A 23,809-nucleotide genomic window follows, 5' to 3' on the forward strand; every position below is an offset into this window, starting at 1 on the left:
GAGCCAGGCACTACATACACCATCAAGCAGACCATAGCTTCTCTCGAATCCCACCCGGTTCCAATGGCGTGTCCCTTCTTCCACCCCTTCTTCTGGGGGCAGGTGCTGCCCCCCTTGATAAATGTTGCCCTAGGCAAGTGCCTTGTTTGCCTTGTGGTAAATACACCCCTGTATGCAGTACAATAGTTTTTTCATGTTTTTATTGATAAATTTGTTCAAGATGAATTCCTGGATAAGTTAATGTGCAGCTCAGTGTACATTCTAAAGAAGACTGTCAGCATGCCTGTAGGTTTATTTTATTGCAGAAGAGACATTGCAAGTCTCTTCCGCAATAAAGAGCCTGTCTTTTCTTAATTTAGGACTTAAAGTGGAGCTCCACACAAAAGGGAGCCTTTTCCCTCTTGCCGTTAAGGATTGGCACCTTTGAGGAGCGGGGGGGGGGGGAAGGTTGACAGGTACCCGCTCCCACTTCCGCCCAAGGCAATTGGAAGCGGAATTTGTCCTCCCCCTCCCTCCCCGTAGTCTTCTGGGACATGTGACAGGGACCATTCACAAAGCGCAGCGCTACTCACGCATGCGCAGTGGGCACCCAGCTGTAAAGCCGCAAACTGTAACAGCCAGGTGACAACACTGAAGATGCTGGTGCCAGGGAGAGAAGACGGCCGGTGAAACCAGCCATGGCGAAGACACCGCTGGACTGAGGGACAGGTAAGTGTCTGTATTTTAAAAGTCAGCAGCTACAGTTTTTGTAGCTGCTGACTTTTGTTTTTTTTTATTAAACTGGAACTCCACTTTAAGTTCAGCTTTAACTGAACAAGCTGAAGGTAGAAGCTGATTGGTTGCCATTCACAGCTGCTCCAGTTTTGACACATTCACCAGGAGTATTTACTTGTACTTGTCTTATGAAGAAAAAAACCATAGTATGCAGGGCAGGATTTATACTTCCTGCTCATTGGCCAACTACCCGCTCCTACCGCATACTACTGCCCCTGGCTCTGTGCATAGAGTAACTGCTGGATCTGCAATAGTGAGTGGGCATCATCGCTAATGTTGGCACCCAGCAGCCTTTACACCAGAGCACTGAAGAAAGCAATTGCTGAGTGTCCTTCAGTTTGTTTTTGATTACCATTGACCTTTCCTGCTGATTCTACCTGTTTCTCCTGGCTGTTAAAGATTTCGGCTTGTTTCCTTGACATTGTTTTCACTTCCTTATCTGGTTCTACGTTGCTTGGGTGTTCTTGACCCCAGTTTGTAACCTTACTTGCCTCCTGTCCTGCCTCTGGACTTTGACCTCCTCATTGTGACCATGGCTTGAATTCTTCACTTATTGCCTTCTGCCTTGAACTTACTTGCCTGGCTCTTACTGGCTTTGGTTGTTTCCTGAACCCTGTTTTTCTCTTCCTCGATTTACTGATCTGCAAAGGAAATCTAGTCCCTGTAACATGCTCTAGCACCTTGGTCTTCCTGCGCTCGGTTCCTTCCTTGGTGGTCCTCAGTCCTTTGTTCTACACATCTGGCAACAGCACAGATTGGAAACTGCCTCCCTGCCCTCACAATCTCTGTCACTGCATTCAGTCCCCTCATCTACTCAGTCACTACCAGGTACCAGGTCACTAGTGTTTGAACATAGAGGAGTAACAATATTTAGTCACAGTCAACAACAGGATGTGCGGATGGATGTGTGCCATTTTTGCAGTTGTTCCATTACTTTTACATTTTTCCCTTACAGCTTTCAGAGTCTGTGAAAGACCCCCCCCCCCCCCCCCCCCAACCATACATTTTCTGAACACATAGGACCAGTAGAATAAAAAGGAAGGTGCCACTAATTTTTTTTTAGGCCCTGTGATCTTTGGGCAAATTTTTATCAAAACAATATTTTCACTAAAAATACACTAAAATCATTATTAGTAGACACATACATGGCGAAATTTACAAAATTCCTGCCAAATTCCTACTAGATATAAAAGCTAAAACTGTATTGATTTAATAAATAACAAATACTTGTACAATTCAAATTGTGCCTTTTTGTGAAATAGTGAAAACTGGAGCACAAAACTGTAAATAAAAACAACTTACTCTAAAAATCTGGAGGTGTTCATTTTTCACTTACAGCTTTCAGAGTTTATAAAAGACCCCCCCCCCCCCACAACCATACATTTTCTGAAAGCACATGACCTGTAGAATGAAAAAAAGTGCAATGATTTTTTAGGCCCCGCAATAGCTGTGCATATTAATCAAATCACTATTTTCACAAAAAATACGCTGAAATCATTATTATTCGACATAAACACAACATAACTTACAAAATTCCTGCTAAATTCCTACTAAGGCCTCGTTCACATGGGGCGTACTAAAGTTTATTCCCATGGAGTGCCATGGCGATGCTCACAATCAGACATCCATGTAGGTGTGGTTGCACAACCCTGAATATAGACAGTGTGAGGTCAGGGACATCCACCCTGACCCACATGTATGTCAAATTGGGAGCAACTACTGTGTTTGTGCAGTTGCTACATTGCAAATGACATCAATGGGATTACCTGCACAGGGATGCACAGAATACCCGTGCATCCCTGTGCAGGTAAACATGGCCTTGCGGGGCGCATGCTGTAGTATGCCTTGTGTGAACAAGACTTTACAATGTTTTTATTTTATGTTATTTTTATACAATTTTATTTTTAATATTTTTCACTTTTTTTGGGGGGGGGTAGCTTTGGTGAGATATCTGAGCTCTAAACAGATCCTTAATTTCTCTTTTTTTGAGACAGAGAAAGGGGCTGAATTCATAGAGTTCTCAGTCCCTTTCTCTGCAGCTTTGACTGCACTGCATATTAACGAATATAAGTCTCCAGAGACTCCTATTTATTCACAAACTGAAACATAGTAAACACGGTTTACTATGCTGTAGCGATGAATGAACACAGCAGCGACCGTGCAGACTGGGCATCAAAAGGGTTAATGTTCAGTTACATCTGATGGGTATTTTTATCATAATATTTACTAATGGAAGGGAAGCAGTGCTTGCTTTAATTTTTTTTATATATGTATATAATTTAAAAAGAAAAACTAGTTTATGTAATACTATGTAATAATGTCATCCGATGTTCTTTTTATTTGTTGCTGACCTGAGTGTTAAAGGTTTCTTTCTTGAGTGCTATTTTAGACTATGGAAGGAACAAGCACACACTATAATTACTTTTTGAAATGTAGTGTAATTTCTGCCTTTGAAGCACAACAACTATTAGAAGACCCAGAATGGATTGAAATGGACATGTTTTTGAATGCCATAGGATAGCTGAACATCACTGTTTACCCTATACCTCCCTTCATGATCATCATGTATCCATTACTGATGTATTTTCCCTGAAAGTGAAGCATGAGGGCACGCACCATGCAACTAAAACTATCCAGATTCCACAAACACTGAAATAAAAGCTAAAAAGCGATGGTCAGTCTAACCAGTAATATGGGGCATGAAATGACATTTAACATTGCCTGTATGGTCCAGATGAAAAGTTTTCCTTCCCCCATTTAACTTCCATTAGTACAATAATGGAATCAACTCCAAATAAAATTTTCATGTCTTTTTTTTTAATTTTTAAACTTTTTGATTTTCTTTTTGTTAAACAAAGAGTTGTAAATGAGAAATGTTCAGAGTAGGGATAAAGCGAGGGAAAGGGATAGCACTGTCACAGGGCAGAGTCTGTATATTTCAGGTAATTGTTCCAGTTCGTCGACATCTCCACACAGAACAATATCTTACTGAATCCTGGAGAGCCTGATCAGTGCAAGACCCTCATCTCCACATCAAAGAGGGTCACAGAGGATGCCCAATCTCCTTCATGTGAAGCAAGAAAGAGACCAACATTTGCCCCATGATCTTGGTCCTAGAGAGGACAGACTGTTCCCCTCTGTAGCAGCTATAATCCTGAGGTAATATCCCTCATCCGCTGTACACCTGGGTTCCAATCACTCTCATGATCTCCTTTTGGATCTTGGGGTCCTGAGTGTTAATGTTGGCATCGCCCACCTGGCCATCTTCATACCTTAAATGAGAGAGGCATTTTTAGAATTGGAACAGTAACTTGAGTACAGCACAAATGGTAATCATATATTATACAAGACAGTTTGTAGATTCGGGAGGACAGTGCAAGAGGCAATGGTAATATATAAATAAAAGAAACCTGTAAAAGCCAATCAGACTTCACCTTTAAAGCCATCTGAGAACAGTAATCTGATAGCTGCCTGCTTGTTGTGGGATACGAATTTTGGGATGATTTTGGGAATTCTTTTTGAATCTTTGGGAATATTAACTACTAAACGCAAATGATGATTACTTAAACCCCTTGTTTCTATACGCATATTGATGTAACGTTTTTTAATTTGAAGTTCAAGAGTTGCATAATAGTAGAACTCAGAAAACAGTTGTACTACGGGGAATTCTACCACTGCTCATCTCAAGGACCCCATTGAGCTACAAAGCCAGGCACTCTCCAAAAGGAGATCACTAAAGGGGACCACATAGCCGTATGAAGCAGAAGGTCCAAGAGCAAAGTGGAGACAAGAGACGGGAACCTTCTAAAGCAGTGTTTCTCAACCTTTTTTTTAAGTTGTGGCACCCTTTAAAATGTAATGTTAAAAAAATGTAAATGTTACTTATCAATGGTAACCTGATCCTGGGACAACTACCTTGATGAAATTAACTTCAGAAACCCTCATCACATTAGAGTCCCCCATCACATCAGATACCTCCCCATACATCACAGCCCCCCCATGGGAAAGTCCTCCAATACTAAAGTCCTCTCAGCACATCAAAGCCCCCCCCAATCACACAACCAATCCCCCATCACAGATTCTCCCAATCATACTGTCCCCTCTTCACATTAGAGCCCTACATTTTGGCTCGAGCAGCATAGCAGGGGGCAGGCAGTAAAATAAGTTTGGAGCAAGTGGACATCTATCCTCTCCTAAATGCCTGCATACCACCTGGCCTGGATCAGTGTTATGTGTTGCCACCAAAACCACAGTAATGAATGATGCCAAACATTGTGGTCCTAGAGCGTCACTGGATGTTATGGTGCTGGAAGCCAGCCCACCTGCACCATGGCAACTTTTGACACTAACCCAGGGCAAACTGGGTCTCATGCATGTAGCAGCCCTGGGGTGTCCAAATGGCACCCCAGTTGAGAAACACTGTTCTAAAGGATAGCATTCCTGTGCCCACATAAAAAACCTGGCAGTAAGGACTTTTTCTCTGTAACATTAGTGTACAGAGCTCCCTAAAGTCACTGTTTTGACTAAATATTGTTGCCTTGTGCACTGTCAGCTAATATCTCCAGAGTGTCTCCTGGATGTTGGTTCCTCAATAGGACACTGACTTTTTACATCAGATCAGACACACCCCTACCCTAGCAACATTCCGTGACACTGTGATGCTTAAACACTATTCATTGTCCCACAACCATCACAGGCACTGATTAGGATCATGTTACTACAAGCTGGGAAGAACAGTGAGGCATCCACATGTGCCTACATCACTTTCCCAAACCCCTAACCAGAGGAATCCCATAGAATCTCATCTCATAAGGGCAACTAGCAACTTAAACTGTATGTTAGATTTTCTATTGTAAAGAATGCTTCTCTAGCTCTCACCCGCAGGGCTTATGTATAGCTATGCCAGTGGTGGGCAACCTTTTTTTTCAACTGAGCCAAATCTCGCCAAAACCACGATTGAAATTTATTTTGAGAGCCACATTTTTAAAACTGAAAATACATCTCCCATATAGTAATTCATCCCCCATAGTAATTCATCCCCCATAGAGTAATTCATCCCCCATATAGTAATTCATCCCCCATAGTAATTCATCCCCCATATAGCAATTCATCCCCCATATAGCAATTCATCCCCCATATAGTAATTCATCCCCCATAGTAATTCATCCCCCATATAGTAATTCATCCCCCATATAGTAATTCATCCCCCATAGTAATTCATCCCCCATAGTAATTCATCCCCCCATAGTAATTCATCCCCCCATAGTACTTCATCCCCCATAGTAATTCATCCCCCATATAGTAATTCATCCCCCCATAGTAATTCATCCCCCCCATAGTAATTCATCCCCCATATAGTAATTCATCCCCCATATAGTAATTCATCCCCCATAGTAATTCATCCCCCATATAGTAATTCATCCCCCATAGTAATTCATCCCCCATATAGTAATTCATCCCCCATATAGTAATTCATCCCCCATATAGTAATTCATCCCCCATAGTAATTCATCTCCCATATAGTAATTCATCTCCCATATAGTAATTCATCCCCCATATAGTAAGTCCCCCCCCATATAGTAAGTCCCCCCCCATATAGTAAGTCCCCCCATATAGTAAGTCCCCCCCCATATAGTAAGTCCCCCATATAGTAAGTCCCCCCCCATATAGTAATTCATCCCCCATATAGTAAGTCCCCCCCCATATAGTAAGTCCCCCATATAGAAATTCATCCCCCATATAGTAAGTCCCCCCTGTGTCAATTCACTTACCTTTGCTCCGCGCGTTCCTCTCGTCGTGCTTCCCGCGCCGTTCTGGTCTTCAGGGCGGACTGTGAGAGGAGAGGAGTTCGTCACGCTGCCCCGCCTACATCCTGGCTGCCCCGCCTACATCCTGACAGCTGCAGAGTCCTGACTTTTGGGGCGGCCGCCCGAGAGGAGGGAGGGGAGCGGGCGGCCGTCCGAGAGGAGGGAGGGGAGGTGAGGGGGCGGCCGCCCGGCACACGCCCATCCGAGAGGAGGGAGAGGAGGGAGGGGAGCGGGCGCCCGGCACACAGAAGAGCCGCATTTAAGCTTGTAAAGAGCCGCATGTGGCTCGCGAGCCGCGGCTTGCCGACCACTGAGCTATGCCAACCTCTTCATGGGGTATTGGGAGGAGGAATCAATATGGAACAACAACCCATATCGGGGCAATCTGGCCCTGTACGCCAGATATATAGACGATATCTTAATCATTTGGCAAGGGTCAGACGAGGATCTGGATGGGTTTCTTGCACACTGCCAAAATAACCCCTTTGGAATCGGCTTCACACATGTGGTGGATGCCAACAGACTGGTATTCCTAGATCTTGAATTACGGACAGACTCTGATGGCAACATCTGCTCTAAAACGCATTTTAAGCCTAGCACAGGCAATTCTTACTTGCACGCTAGTAGCCATCACCACCCGAAATGGATCCGAAATGTCCCTTTTGGTCAGTATTGCAGGTTGAGAAGAACATGCACCACCAGAGGTTGACTATGAGGAACAGAGCGCCATCTTGAGGACCATGTTCCAAGAAAAAGGCTACAGTGAGGTCCACATCGAGGAAGCATACCAGAAGTATTGGGGCCAATATGAAGAGAGTCCACTGCATATACCACACACAGCTGCCAAGAAAGCCACTAAAGACCCCAACAATAGATTTAATAACCAGGTCAGGTTTTGCACCAGGTTCAATACTAAAGCCTTTGACATACAGCGAAGCATTCAAAAGCATTGGAAAATTCTTAAGCAGGACCCAGTCCTTGGTCAGAGTCTTGCCCCCAGACCCGAAAATTGTGTTCAGGAAACCTAGGTATCTCAGGAGTCACATAGCACCCAGTAGAATTAAGAAGCCTTTTGCTGGTGCCAGCAATACGGTCAATCCTTGGTCTGCCCTGTTTGATCAAAGGGGCAGTTTCAAATGAGGTGTGAGCAATTGTGGAACCTGCAAATACATGTGCCACAGAAAGAAAGAGGTGGCTGGCACCAATGGCCGTACATATAAGATTAAGCAGTTCATCAACTGTGGCACTTCCTTTGTGATTTATTGGCTTATCTGCCCCTGTGGCCTCCTATATGTTGGTAGAACCATGCATCCCTTGAGAGTCAGGTATGGCGAACACAAATCTAACATCATTAATCACAAGGAGAGCAATATAGGCAAATACAAATATTCCGTACCACGGCACTTTTGGGAGGCACACAGTGGTGATCCATCAGGCATGAAAGTATTTGGGATTGAATCCATCACAGGAGATTCAGATGGTGGAAGAAAGTTCACCCACTGGGCTTAATGAAGATCTTGAGATACATGGGGTCATTCACTGACCCCCCGTTATGCATAGGTACCTTCTGCTGAGCTGTACATGTTCCCTAGAGTCCTACTCTCATCCTTTTTGTCTCTCTCCCAAACCCCCTCCCCTCCTTTTTTTTCTCTCTCTCTCTCCCCCCCCCCCCCCCCCCTCTTTGTGGCTAGTTCCATCATTTCCCTTGTGACCTATAGTGGGTATACCATCCACTACAGATGTATGCTTTAAATATATTAATTTTCATCAGCTATGATTACTATAGTATCATCAGTATAGCTACCATTACCCTGCATCCTTACACATTAGGTTGCTCACTTCACATTTATTATGTCACCCTTAGGCGCATGCGTTCGACCGCATTCCCAGGCTCCTGTGTCTATGGGTCATTCATTGGTCACCCATTTTTTCATTCAGTTTCCATATATGTGTGTGTATGTTTATGTATGTATGTATATACATGTTTTTTTACAAGAAAGCAGTTACTCATATGGACGTGTTACACACACATGTGCGCACGCATGTGCTCTAGTGATGCAAGTGCTTGTTCCATAACACCTTTGACATCTATATAATTCTTATATATAACACACACATATATATCTTTTACACATTTTTTATATAATTATTAATTTTTTATTTTTTTTTCTTTATTTCCTATATATTTATATTTCTTATGCTTCCATGTTTATGCATACACACGTATACCATACACTATACCAATTTTACCAGATATTATACTATATTGTAACAATACTTATTTCATTTTATTTTATTTAAACGTTGTGAACCATATTAAGAGGTTTTTTGTAACGTTTTATATCAACATTTATGTTTATACTAGTGATTTATCTCATTTGTCCCTGTATATAGTATCACATATGCATATCCATCCATGGTGCACCGCATTGCCACACGTGCCTAAGTTTCATCACATATGACTATACTAGAATGATAGTACACACCCTGTAGGCTGCATTTCTATGAATTAATTAAGTGTCTCTGCTGGGTTTCAGATCTACTCTCTAAATTAAATCCATGTCCCATGGTTGTCTATGGCAAGCAGAGCACTAGGCAGCTTCGTAGCATCGTTCATCCATCCATCCATCACCAGGGAAGGATTTTTAATATTTAATATATATGTGTAACTTTCTACTTATTTATTTTTCATTTGCACACTTCTGATGGTTCATATGATTTTATGATTGTCACTAGTTTTAATGGTTTTATTTATACATATATATTTATATATGTGTTGATAGATCTTTTGTGTTTACTTATACTATGTAAATTGCCCCTGTGACTCCTCCACCTGTATAGGGGAGTGTCCAGGACGGCCCATGTGACCTTTGGTTCAACTAGTAGTGAGCATATAAAAGAGGGAGCAGACATTTGGTCAGTTGGCTCTGAGGAAGAGGCAAGTCCTTGAAACGCGTCAGCCTATTGGATGTCTACACTCCCCATTGCGGACTGTTACTCAGTGCGGTGTTGACCCAGCTGTTCTTTATGATGTGCCTTGATTATATTGTCATTTGTGAGTACAACACCTACTTTAATTTTTATTAAACATTTTTTATGGTAATGCACTAGGCCTGTGCGCCCTCTGTTTTTTCTTTCCTCATTCAGTATATTTGGATTCCCCCGGTCTATTTGATGGCAGCAAGGTGTGCATGTTCCAGGACATTCTTAATGTGGTTGTAGCCTGCATCGAGTCTATCCCCAAGCGCAGGAGCATTTGTGTTTGCAGGCATCCACATGTGCCTACATCACTTTCCCAAACCCCTAACCAGAGGAATCCCATAGAATCTCATCTCATAAGGGCAACTAGCAACTTAAACTGTATATTAGATTTTCTATTGTAAAGAATGCTTCTCTAGCTCTCACCCTTAGGGCTTATGTGTACTTCTGTAGCTGACAGAGCCCTTTTTCACCCCTCACTTTGTGGCCATTACCACATGGCTGGGTGTCCCAGCTCATTGGCCACTATCTACTTTATATACAAAGCTGCTTCACAGCAATTTTCTGGTCTATTTCAATTGGAAGAGTAACCTTGTTTTCTTCATCACATGCATGAGAGTTCCTCACACAAGAAAGTTAGTATAGTATTTGTATACAGCCATGATTTCCTTGATGCAAAATCCATAAATCTTACACATAATGTGTTTTAGCCTACATGACATGTGAGATGCCCACTTGCTTGAAAACCTGTTTGCACTACACAGTGGCACTTTAGCTTTAAACAGTGGTGAGTGGGGGGAGGGGTGGAGATAGGGTACACTCTGGACTGAAGTATTCTCCTATGGCTTGCCCTCTCCAATTGATAGCATCTGCAGGCCAATTATATGGAATTAAGCTATAGACACTAAACTTCATTGCTCACTATCCCAATACCCTTGGTGGGGAAAAAAGAAATGATAGAATATTGCAGATGTCATTGTAGACATATTGCAGATGTTCGGTTCCCGCATGTGCAATTGGTCCCTCCCCTGCATTTGTGTCATTGCAAATAATAAAGTGAAATATCTAATTTTTCTTGTGTTATGCTTATGTGTTTATGTTTGACATGTTTTAAGTTTCATGAATACACAGAGTGCAGTATCTCCTACTTCACAAGATAAATATCTGAACCTTGGAAGGTCATTAGTTTCCTTTTACTGGTACATTGGTGTGGGATTGACGACCTGATAATGCTCTTCTCTACGGTGTCTCCTAAAACACAGTAATTTAACTACTCTCTTTCATCACAAAATGACTCAATACTCTGAGTAAAAAGTAAAAAAAAACTCTACATGAACTTCACAAAGAGTACGTGCAAGATGTTTGTTTTCTGCAGCAAACTCATTTTAAAAGTAACTCAATTCCTAGATAATCAAACTACAGATTCCTAACTGTCTCCACACCACCAAAACCACATACACAACTAAAGGGGACTCAGTCCTTTATTCTGGGCCCTTATATTTTACCCTTGCTAACATATACTGTACTTCAATAACTACAAATAGGTACCCTACCAATGCAAAAAACTGGAATGCTAATAATAGAAGATAACCTAAACATCCCTCTCAATTCCTTACTGGACACCTCCACGGGGGCTTCCTCTATCCCCCACAGAGCGCTGTATCAAATCAAGAAACACATCTCTACACTTTTGTTCCATGACACTTCCCCATGACACAGAAACAAATGAAACCCAGCAATACCCAAAGTCCTTATGGATTACCCGTCAAGTATTACAAAAGTCTGGAAAAAGCACCGAGTCTTCATTTTGTTACAGACTGCAAGTATCTCCCTGGTCAACCCATCTCCCCCTACCTATTAAAAGCACACAGTATTGTATTGCAGGACAGTATTGTCCAAAGAAGAGAAGAATCCCACTCAAGTATCCAATTACAGGACCATTTCACTTCTCAATGTAGATATACTGTATATGACAAGATTTTAGCAATTTACATCCTACTGTTCTTTTCTTCCTTAATCTCGTAAACACAAGCAGAGTTTCCCCAACGAAAGAAAGCATGATAACATGTTTTTCTGTCAATGGATGCCAAGAAGGCATTTGACAGTTTGGCCTGGGATTACATGGAGGCACTTTAAGTTTGAGTGGGCCTTAAACAAAGTATGGGCAAAAACATTTTATCACTACTGTATATTCAATCCCTGAAGTAAGAATGAAGTTGAAAAGTCACCTTCCTGAAACCTTTGTGTTCCAAAACGGGACTCGTCTGGGGTGCCCCCTATTCCCCTGAATAAATATAATCACTTTGAAGTCGCTCCTTAGGCATCTACTGTAAATGTCAATCCCAAAATATAAGGCTTCACCTTAGTCCAGACAGAATATACTGTAAACTTTGCTTCTGATGTTTTTCTGTTTGTTTGTTTTTAATTCCCACACCACGCTGTCCAATCTAATTTTGGGCATTACTGGAAGAACCCAAGATTATATCTAATTGAAAAACAACTATGTTAAATCTTTTGCACTTAGCATAACTCTATCCCAAGATGTGGTATTATGGCAACAAGCTTTCCTGTTTGTGTGGTAATCTGGCATGATTACCTACCTAGTTCCCTTATGATTTAACAAAATTACATTGAACTCCTTCAAGACACACAATATATTCAGGAGGCATGAGACAAAATATACTCCTCTTGGTTTGGGATATCAACCATCCTAAAGATGAACATTCTAACCTTTCTACTCTACATCTTTCAGATTATTCCAATACTACCCTTAGATTAAACCTTACCCATCTGACATTATCAAAACATGAAGGGGAATTTGGTCTTCTACATTCATGTAATTATTTTTGGGATAGTCAGCTGAAACATTCATTTTGCATAAAAAGAGTGGGTAGGTTCTTGAACAAGCCATTGTGGGTTGATACGTACAATCCATGACATGGTTTCACTCAAACAATCCCACTGATCTACCCAAGACCACCTCATAGATTCTACTTTAAAGTGCTTATCTGGCATCTTTAGGTCCCTTACTACCTCCTCAGTAGCAGGCCCTCTCACACCTATATGCATGAGTCCAGATTTTGAACTGGGCACATCCCCAAACATCTTAAAGGCCTACTAGCCACACACAAATTCTAGCATACAAGTTCTTCAACAATTCAATCTTTTGTGACAGAGCTACCTTGACTGACAAAAAAAACTTGCAGGCCAAATCCCCCAATTGACCTACTTTCAAATATGCCATTTTTTGAACAGCTCTAAAGCTTGCCATGTGTTCACAGGACCACTCATTCCTCTGGAATCTCAGATGACCCCCCAAAGATGTTTAATCTCCACCCTGTATTCTAACATGTTTGCTACTCATAACCCCTTACCCAACACTGGACCATCCTATAGGGCATGGGAAAAGGTCTGGCTCTTGTGCTGACAGAAGTGGACAGGGGTAACATTAACCTCACCATCTACAAAAGGTCTAAATGCCACCCAGGATAATGGCAAGTTATGCTTGCGATCGAATAGAACCCATCTGTTGTACAAAAATTCTTACCCTTGCTCTCTGACTGATGGTGGCGATATACCACTGTAGAAGGTGCTTGCTGATATGGTGACACTGCCCAAATGTCTTCACCCACTGGAAGACTGTCCTCAGCATTATTTAAGCAACCATAACCAGCAACACCCCAGACTTCACTTCAGCACAATACCTGCTTCACCTGCTCCATCACACCACTGCTCTGCAATCTTTTACCCTGCACATGATTAATGTGGTGAGAATGTGCATGCCCTTGTACTGGTTAGGGAGATTCACCCCCTCTAATTATTCTGTTGTTTACTTTTATCACTGAGAAATTTCACTCTGAGAAAGAAAAAAAATCACAAATTACACCAGAACAGGAATAGAGGGGAACTCTTACAATAGGGATACTAGTTCTGGTGGCCCTGGTGATAACCAGAGATTCCCTCACTGGAAGGGTATCCTCTCACTTCCTGTCTTATCTATTTGACAGGAAGTGAAATGAAATCTCCCCAATTGGACACACATGGCAAAATCAAAACTGACATGGGTTATAACTCTTATTTTACATGATGTAAAAAAAGGTTTTGCTTTTAGTCCTATTTTAAAGAGAGGGCATTTCTTGCAACCAGAAAACACCCTGACAGCTATAGGGATTTGGCTAACAACATTTAGGTTGTTTCCCCTCAAATGATGCCAGTAAAGTTGTCAATGTAATTATTTGTTGGCATATTTAAATTATACATGTCGTGTCGCTAAATAAATGCAGTTAAGGCAACAATGGAATCTGAGTTATCAAGAAGTCTGTATCATTTCATATGTAAGTTTCGAAAGAGGTGACATGTTGTAAAGAAATATTTTAATTCTACCACATATAGCCACCTAAAATACCAAAGTTCTAGGAAAGAACACATGCATCATTAATACTTAATATTGTATATGGCATAGATATAGCTACTTACACAAAGAAAAATCGTGTGCAGACATGGTCAGACACTGGGCACACCCAAATATTCCCATGCTTCTGCAGATCCTTTGATGTTATTACTATGAAAAAGCATAATAATTTTATGATCAGGATAAATCAAGAAACTTAGTAACATCTGAAAGAATGTTTAACTAGACAGGCTGTTCTGAACATCAGAAAGGTAATTCAGACATGTGACAAAGAGGCAGACATACTGACAATGAGAACACAAAGGTGCAAGGCTTGCCAGAATTCCTTTAATAAAGAGGAAACTGACTTAAAATGGAAAGTATATAGAATGTTCAATTGCTGCATACTTTGTGTTAATCAGTGTTTACCAAGGGTTTTTCAAGCATTTTTTAGCATTTTGTGGAGCAGAATTGTGCATTTTTACAGCTTTTGGCAGGCGTTTTTCAGCTAAAAGGTGCTGCTGAAAAAGAGGCAGAGAGCTGCTGTTTGAGCAGCAAATGCGCAACAAAACGTTTGAAAAAAAACGCTCAAAAAAAGCTGTGCTTTTTCATGCTTTTCAGGCATTTCCATTGAAGTCTATGGGGATAAACACTCAATTCTGCCTGAAAAGTAGCTTATGTACTTTACTGAGCAACAGGAAAAATGCTACAAGTGATAGGGCGCTCAGGGCTATTGCAAACAATAAGTTTTTGCTTGTTGAGCATTTTCAAGCTTCAAACTACCAACTGCAAAACGCTCAAGTGTGAACAGGGCCTAAAACGTATCTATTGTCAACAAATAAACTCATATTTTCATTTTCACATTGCATTTATAGTCTACTCTTATTAATCTGAATAATCTTGAATTTTGAAAATGTATTTTTTTAAAATCCCCGCACATTTACCTCTGTAAAGTAAGTGACACATACTCACTATGCCCTGTGAGTAGGCACTGCTGAGTCACACATTTCATAGAGCCTGCCTTCTGAACTACAGAGGTACTGAGAGGAGGAGTTTCAGGAGGCGGAGTCAGTACAGGAATCAATGCTTGCATCCAGCAAGCTACCATGGGATATGTAGTCCTTAGAAGGGTTTTTTTCTCAGACAATAGGTGCAGGAACTCTCCCTTTCTAAGTCACCCCTTGTCTCCACCCCCTAGCCACCTACAGGCAATGTTCCTTGGCTCCACCCCCTCCCAGTACCACCCTTTTGGAGAATACAGAATCAAGTATCACTTTGTGCTGCTAAGTAATTTGCATGGAAAAGCAGAAAAAATAGATTCCCTGCAGCCAGCATCAATAGACCCCCTTAAGTAACAATGGACCCCCCCCCCCTCCACCCCCAGAAACAATGGATCTCCCCTCAGCCAGCATAAATAGACCCTCCAGCAACCAGCTAAAATAGACTCCTCTCTCAACAGTAGATCCATCCTATCAACAAATGACCCCCCCCCAGCAGCAATAGATCCAACACCAGAATCAATAGCCCTCCCCAGCACAATATACCCCCTGCAACAGTAAAAACCCCAGCAGCCAGCATCAATAAGACCCTCCAGAACACTCCAGCATCCCTTGCCATAACATAAATTCAGTGCTGGAACTGTGTTCCCCCCGCGTTCCTGCTGAAAAGAAGCCTTGGTCCTTAGAAATTGAAAGTAAGCAAAGATATTCAGTGGTGAAGCTGCAGGGAATCCAGGAAGTTGTGGAAGGAGATGGCCAGCAGACAGGCAGCACTCATAACATGAAAGCAGATTTTTCAAGTAAGTTTAAATGTGTCAAATATAACTATTGTTTGTAATGCTATTATTATGATGATGCAGGAGGTATAGATATAGAGGAGGTATAGATATAGAGAAGGTATGGATATAGAGAAGGTATAGTTATAGAGAAGGTATAGATATAGAGAAGGTATAGATATAGAGGGGGTATAGATATAGAGGGGGTATAGATGTAGAGGGGGTATAGATGTAGAGGGGGTATAGATATAGAGGAGGTATAGATATAGAGAAGGTATGGATATAGAGAAGGTATAGATATAGAGGGGGTATAGATGTAGAGGAGGTATAGATATAGAGGGGGTATAGATTTATAGAGAGGGTATAGATATAGAGAAGGTATAGATATAGAGGGGGTATAGATATAGAGGAGGTATAGATACAAAGGGGGTATAGATACAGAGGAGGTATAGATACAGAGGGAGTATAGATACAGAGGAGGTATATAGATATAGAGGGGGTATAGATATAGAGGAGGTATAGATATAGAGGGGGTATAGATACAAAGTGGGTATAGATATAGATCACCTTTAGTCTGGGTTCACGCTAATGCGGTACGGGAAACGTTGTGAATCCTGTGCGCTTCCTGCACCACATTGCAGTCGCATGGCGTTCATGCTATCTTGTGTAGGTGTCAATGTAAATTAATGACACCCCAAAACAGATTGCAAAACGCAATGTGATTGCCAGAAATCGCATCACATAGGTGAGAACATCCATGTGATGCGATTTACGTGCGGGTAAAAAAAGTATCCTGCCCCTTTTTGGTGCGGATGAGATTTGAGCCATACAAAATGTATGGCTCAAATCGCACCACACAGACATTGCATGTCATTACATGCGGTGTACCGCACCTAATTAGTGTGGACCCAGTTTTAAGGTAATTTCTGATACAACTTTTACACTTTCACAAGCTTGCTCTTCCATATTTGATACTGTATTAAAGAGACACTGCCGATGATATATGTATCCTAACGACAATATCTCTTAAAAATAAACAGGTATTATGCTTAATACTCTCTTTCAGAGTTACAAGCGTCTTTACAATCTTCAGCATTCAACATTTCTAGGTGCGTCAGATGCCTGCGTATCATTGCTACCCACTGTTGTTTCCATGCTGGCTGCCATGTCATTAATGTGTCTTTGTAGGTGTGGATGTACACACTAATGACAGCAGCTGGGAGTAAAAGACAGAACATAGCGGAGAGATGCAGTCATTTGACACACCTGGAAGTGTTGGATACTGAAGACTCTGTATCGCTGGAAGAGAGTGCAGAAAGGATGGCAATGATAAGCATAAGGCTCCTTGCACATTGTGCAGTGCATCTCTCCTGGTGTTTTAGTGTTCCCAGGAGGGATAGTTTCATCATCCAGTCCCCCTGCATACAGCCATTCAAAGTCTATGGTAGGCTGCAGATGGCTGAATGCTGTACCAAGTGGTACCGATGATTAGGGTCCAGGAAAGATCTCAGAACGAACAGGTCCCTAAACGCCAGTACCACTCAATACAGCATTCAGCCCTGTCCAGCCACAGTCTGCCACAGACTTTGGCAGGCTGTCTGTAGTGGGGCTGGACGCAGAACCTGTCCCTCCCAGGCGCAACAAAGCACCGGGAGGGACGCAGTGTAGCTGAACAACTCAGTATGTAAGGGGGCGAATACATGAATTTTGCAGACAGTTTGTTTTTTTTCCAATCACTTCATGATTACAATGCTTATTTTTAAACCCTCAAGCACAATGCCCTGTTCCATAAAATTAATTAAATTGACTCTGTCATTAGAAAAGCATGGGGCTGCCATTGCTGGCCATTTTTTTGAAAATGCTACTGTCCTATCTGTGTCTGGTTTCAATACTTTTGAGTCTCAGATGCAGAAAAAGCATGCTGTAAATGGAAACATGTCAGAATTACTTATCTGTATATCTCCTAGATTGTAAGCTCTAAGGAGCAGGGCCCTCTGTTTCCTCTTGTACCAAATTGTATTGTAACTGTAATGTCTACCTTCATTTTGTAAAGTGCTGCGCAAACTGTTGGCGCTAAATAAATCCTGTATAATAATAATAATATTCTGTATATCATCATTGTATTGATCTATTGGCAGTTCACTGCAACTGCACCTGTTTTAATTATTCCTTTAAACAAGAATAGGAAGTGTCTTGTTAATAAAGATTTACCATCTGCCACTGCACCTGAATAAAACCATTCTCCCTTTGATACACATATGCCTGTAAATTCATTCATTGTATTTCTTAAAGTCACATATATAACTAGATCATAATTCAATATATTTACTGTGATTTGTAAGTAGCTGTTTGCACGAAATGTGTTCATTTTATGCAATTATGAGAGACATGTTTACAAGCATAATGTAACTTCAGTTTATGTAATTGAATTGCGGTTTTACAAAACTATTCACAGAAGTAAATTCAGTTTTGGAATGAAACACAATTCTGTTTCTGTCAGTTTTGTTAGCTAGCTGTTGGTTAACCGTTATTAGGACTAGAACAGTATACTTTTATAAGACTCAGAAAGCACTGAAGCCAAAGTATATGCATGACATCCAGGGAACTAGCATACCCAAAGGAGAAGTCAACAATGACAAGCCTCATTATTTTCTCATGACAGAGTCAGTTTAACGTTGTAGTAGAGAACTGGGAATGCATGTTACAAGTTCTCAGATCTGAATGTACATCTCAAAAATTGGATATAGAATAATAATAATGTTAACAAACACATACTGATGCAACTAAATTTTCTCTGGACATCTAAGATTCAATGGCCTCTGGTTTCAAAATGGTATTTCATGGATTGGCTACTAGAGGGAGATATCAGTGGCACAGTGCAATTACTCTGTCATTCTCTTAACAACTGTTTGAAATAATATATTGGCCACACAGGGAGTACTAACGACATATAGACTTACTATGTGAAAAGCAGCAGTAAAGCAAAGCCACTGTATAAAACTGCAAAGCAGGAAGGGCCTACAAATATAATAAGCAAACATGGCGGCCCCATGTATTTGTATTATAATGATTTCTACATCGAAAACCAAGCTTTTTAAAACATTAACACCTACTGATAAGATTTTGTTCTTTTTTCATCAATCTATACTCTCTTATACAAGTTTATCTAAAAAAATGTAAATACTATACATTCCTTTTTTAATTATAAAGAAAACCTGAAGGTTTGCCATTTCTAGCAAGAGTTGATCACTTGAAGTGGCTCAATTTTACTGTGCAGAGAGAGAGAGCGAGCGATTGTTCTATTCAGGATGTATCTGCAATGTAATTTTTATATGCTGTATTTACATGGTATTATCTGTACATACACAGTATTCATTTTCCAATGTCGGCCTAACTCTAAGACAATATATTTTTTTTATATTTTTTCTATAACGTAAGTTGTAATTTCAGAAACTTTGGGAAACAAGACCAAATATCTCTCTTCAATTCTTTACTTCTAGTTTTGGATAGAGTGAGAAAAGATACAAACTCTTCAGGTTTTTATTACTATCTGGGATTTTGCAATGGTGGCCATACAGGTAACAATCTGATTAAAAAAACTGGACAATGATTAAATCTATTAATTATCGGGGTTATAGGGGTCTTTTTCTAAATAAATTGCATAGCAATTTGCCCAGTGAAAGTGCATGCACTTTGTTTTGTGTGAATGGGGGCAAAAACAAATGTTATTAGGCTATTTTCTGTGTTGGTGGATTACTTTTCAATTTGTCAAAGCAGAAAATACAACCTTTGGCCACTAGATACAAAATTTCTATGATACTTTGTGCCATCTAATGACCAAATGTGGTATCTTCCATTCTAAATCAATAAACACAGCCCTTTTTTTTGCCCAGATTCGCACACAACGAATGTACCTGCACTTTCACGGGGCAAATTGCTGTTTTTTTATAAATACACTCCATATTGTGCCCTCATTGGATTTTGAGCACACCCTGCTTGGTCTAGATGGGAGGGGGGTCTCCAAAACTTTCAGTGCGGAGGTTACATCATATATTTTACAAATATTCACAGGCAAAAAATAAAAATCAGTTTCACAGATAAATCAAATTTAAATAAATTAATACGTTTTGATTTTTTTTTTATATTTAGAATTATAAGTAGAAAAAAATGTCAGTAAAACAAAGCAAAGCATATCCAAATGAACTTGAGTTCCCATCAGAGCCACCTTACATCAAATCTCCATCAAATCTCCATCAAAGTCTCCCTTATATGACAGTCGACACCATAATCCCCTCTTACAACAAAGGGCAGGGTAAAATCTTGCAGTGGGCCACATTTGGCCCACTGGCCCCAGTTTGGTGATTCCAATCGTAGATAGATCAATATGATAGTTAAGTGTATGGCACATTGGGGGAGACTTACCAAAATTGGTTCACTTGGAATCTGGTGCATTTGTGCATGGTAACCAGTCAGCTTCTAACCTCAGCTCATTCAATTAAGCTTTGGCAATAAAACCTGGAAGCTGATTGGTTTCAATACAGAAGTGCACCTACTTTTGCACTCTCAAGCTTTAGTAAATAAATCTCACTGAATGATGTTTTCTGTCTTCTAATCGTATTTTTGTTCCAGGCAATAAATCAATTGACAATACAATTATATATAAAATTGTTATATGTATGGCCGCCATTAACAAGACATACTCTCACTGTCTTTCCTGCTGACAACAGCTTCACCAGGCAGGAAATGAGGTAAAGTCTGCAACTGGGACACAGACAGAAAACAAATCTGACATCTACTCTTCTCCTACTTTACTTAAAGGCTAAGTTCACTTTTTGGAACATGTTACATGTTCCACCCATATTGAGAGTAGAACATGTAATTTATTACAGCTCCAGTCATCAATTTCCCCTCACTCCCCCACCCTTCCTGGTGTGACAGCGGGTAGGGAATTTTCTCCCCACACCCGCTGTCACAATTTAACATTGGGGCTCCGCCCACAAGGCCACATCTTTCATTCGCAGTTTCCTGTGAATGAATTAACTATAACTACCATCAAACACTGCGGTTGGCGGCTTGTAGTTCTGAATGAACTGTGAGGGTGCTGATGAGCACTCTTGTAGTTCATTCACTAGCCCTGCAGCTTTCAACAGACAGCTCGTATGAAGGTATAGGCACAAAGATTGTCCGCAGAAGCCTGACCATTGTACCACTGATCCACTGATTACAGATGCAATGCTTTTCAGGCTCCTGCAGTAAAAAATAATAAATGCTCATTTGTTTCCTGCAAAAATATGTTCATTTATTATTTTTTTCTTGAACATTGAATTTATCCTTAAAAGTGTTTTTTTTTATTTTGGATAGAGTAAGCAGGATTCTGTGTCTTATAAGGAAGATTTTCTTTCACTTCTTGTCCCATCAGAGAGAGTGAGAGGAAATCCCTCCATAGTGACGGAATCCCGGTATGTTACCAGAACTAGTGTCCCCATTGGAATATTTCCCCTCTATTACTGTTCTGGTGTCAACCCAAAATTTTGATGTTAGTGATAAACAGGGCAAGGATAACGGGGCCACAGACGGCTATAAAACCCGACAGGTGTCCTAATGCCTCTTCACTCTATCCAGAATGAAAAATAAAAGTTTTGCCTTTAGGTACAATAAAAAAAAAAACATTTTATTTCTGTCCATGTTGTTGCAGGAGAGCTCCCCTCATTTCATGTCTAGTAAAATGTCATCAGTACAGGAAGTGAGGGAGAATCTCTCTAATGGTGCTGTGGAAAGCAGTAAAAACCTGACAGGGGTTCTCTTCCCCACTATATCCAAAACTAAGACATAAAGGTTCTGGCTAGACATACACTTTACAGCATAACAGTTGTGGCAGGGAAATCTTAAGAAAAGTTGACTAGCTCCCATGGCAAGCAAATTCCTTGTGTCTTTTTCCTGTGAAATGAAGTATAGAACCCGGTGGTGACTTTAGGCACCTGCTGCACCTTTCTCCAGATCTTTGTTTAGTTTCTATGCATCAACCATTATGTACACTGCAACACAGCTTTCAAACCTTTTTCTTATTTCACTTATACAATTAATTTGAACCACAAAACGCAATTAAATAGATTCAGTTACCTTCACACAGTGCAATACAATTGAGATTCCGACTCTGCAAAAAACGGGACTGGAGACATCGAGTCTAATAGAGAGAGAAAGCAGAAACATAGAATGACAGATGTCTACTGTTGCAATTGTAAGTTACTTGGGTGGAACACTGAATTTTTTTTTAAATGACTGTCTACATTGAGATTCCAGTCTGTACTGTTGATTTAGATTTCATTTTGCTTATATCTATGGACAACTCTGTATGCTTTTGTTACTTTCTTTTAATAAAAAGTTTTGATTATGGAAAAAAAAAGCATGACAGATGTCAGAAATGACAATCATCATGGCAACTGACAGAGAGAGTGATATGGGCACACCAGCTAGCATGCCTGCTGTGCCAGACTGATGGCATAGGGGGTGATGATGGTTGTGTTTTCTGTAACATCTTTTGTTGAACAGAGTTTAAAAGAAATGAAACAAAAATTAGCTCTCCAAGTGGCGCATCTGTGTTTTTTACAGATTAAGCACTTGAAGGGTCATTTTTTTCAACTTCAAGTGTTGAATCTGTGTAAAAATAAACAACACATATTTGGCACTGTTCCATAAACAATGAGGCCTGGTTCACACCTGGGGTTGCACAGTAGCGATTCCTGTGTGGTGCGATTTTGCAGCCATTCATGTAAATGGCCCTTAAATCATGCCAAAATGCAGAAAAAGTCGTGTATGCACTACTTTTAAAAACATACTGCACCATATCACATGGTACTGCAGTATGTGATTTGATGCTTGCAAACCCATTGCGTTTGCGATCTCTGGAGTACTGGTAAAGTGTTACTAAACCCAGGTCCCTGCATTCACTATATCTGGTCTTCCACAGTACACACAACATAGAAATGCAATTATTTTAGTAAATACAAACTGCTAAATAGCTTTTCTCATCAGCAGTTAAAGCAGTCTTGTGACTTCTATCAGTGTCCAGCAGAGCACTGGTTTAAGTTTGTAGGAGGAGCTTTCATTCTCCCCTGATTGTCCTATGGGGCTGCATAACCCCTGACCCTTTGTCTGTACAGCACTGATTGATCCTGTGTTGATCACATGCACTCTCCCTAGATTTAAAAAAAAAAACCTCTCTAGCCATACACACCAAATTGAGCATGTACAGCTTGCGCCCAAGGCTCTGTTCTATGAGCAGATGAATTGGGACAGTAGAAGAAGGGGAGGATCAGAGAACACAGGATCAAACAGCCTTTTTACATAATGTGCAGGATTAACCCCTTAGGTTCCACAGTGAGTATAACAAGCATGTTTTACTGCATATACAGACTGATTTTATTGTTGTAGATTTAGTGACACTTTAAAATTACATTGGCACCTGCATGCAGAGTGCAAGGGCGGTATGTTCAAATCGCCTTTGTCACACTGCTTTCTGGAGTGATCTGGCCCTGTTACCATTTTCATTGCAAAATGCAGTTTTTCGCCAATCCTGACAAATATGAATATAAAAATGTGCAGAAAATGTAACACTTATCTTGTTTTAAACAGGAATATGCTAAAGTAACTAAATGCTAAAGTTCTCACTGAAGATGGCAGTAATGAATCTGTGTCTCTTGATGTACAGTAAACAGCTTTAGAAACATACCGTATCCTCATATCCTCATAGAAACATACCGCATATACCATAACTAAGAAATAATGTACTTCCATACATACAACTTTTATAACAGTCAAATCGGTACATTTATCCACCAATAAAATCACTGTTACACACATTTGTACCCATGCCTATGCAGCCATCCAGTCACTTGCCTTATATACATCATAGCAATACAACTGAAAGCTACATTTAAATTGTGTTTAGCATGTTTCTGAACCATATTAGAAGGGTATCTACATCCCAAAACCGAAATGTCATATAATATATATATGCAACTTATTATTCCTTAATTGAGATAACTGCATTAGTCCCTTTATTTAAAGTTTTGGCTTTATCTTCAC

The 23,809-nt window shown here is 40.5% G+C and overlaps 1 protein-coding gene across 2 annotated transcripts in view; it reads right to left on the reverse strand.

Moving 5' to 3' along the window:
* Positions 1-3,569: 3,569 nt before the first annotated feature.
* Positions 3,570-23,809, reverse strand: part of PARP6 (poly(ADP-ribose) polymerase family member 6) — a 71,771-nt gene continuing 51,531 nt past the window's right edge. For both annotated transcript variants that reach the window (XM_089671405.1, XM_089671404.1), the window contains exons 21-23: positions 21,845-21,908; positions 14,037-14,121; positions 3,570-4,046 (exon numbers count right to left, since the gene is read on the reverse strand). In XM_089671405.1, coding sequence (XP_089527531.1) covers positions 3,944-4,046; positions 14,037-14,121; positions 21,845-21,908 — 252 coding nt within the window. In that variant the 3' untranslated portion in view covers positions 3,570-3,943. The remainder of the gene's footprint in view (positions 4,047-14,036; positions 14,122-21,844; positions 21,909-23,809) is intronic.

This window comes from Staurois parvus, unplaced genomic scaffold (genome assembly GCF_062004578.1).
Source record: "Staurois parvus isolate SC_StPar_1 unplaced genomic scaffold, SC_StPar_1.0 ptg000105l, whole genome shotgun sequence".
Taxonomy (NCBI): Eukaryota; Metazoa; Chordata; class Amphibia; order Anura; family Ranidae; genus Staurois; species Staurois parvus.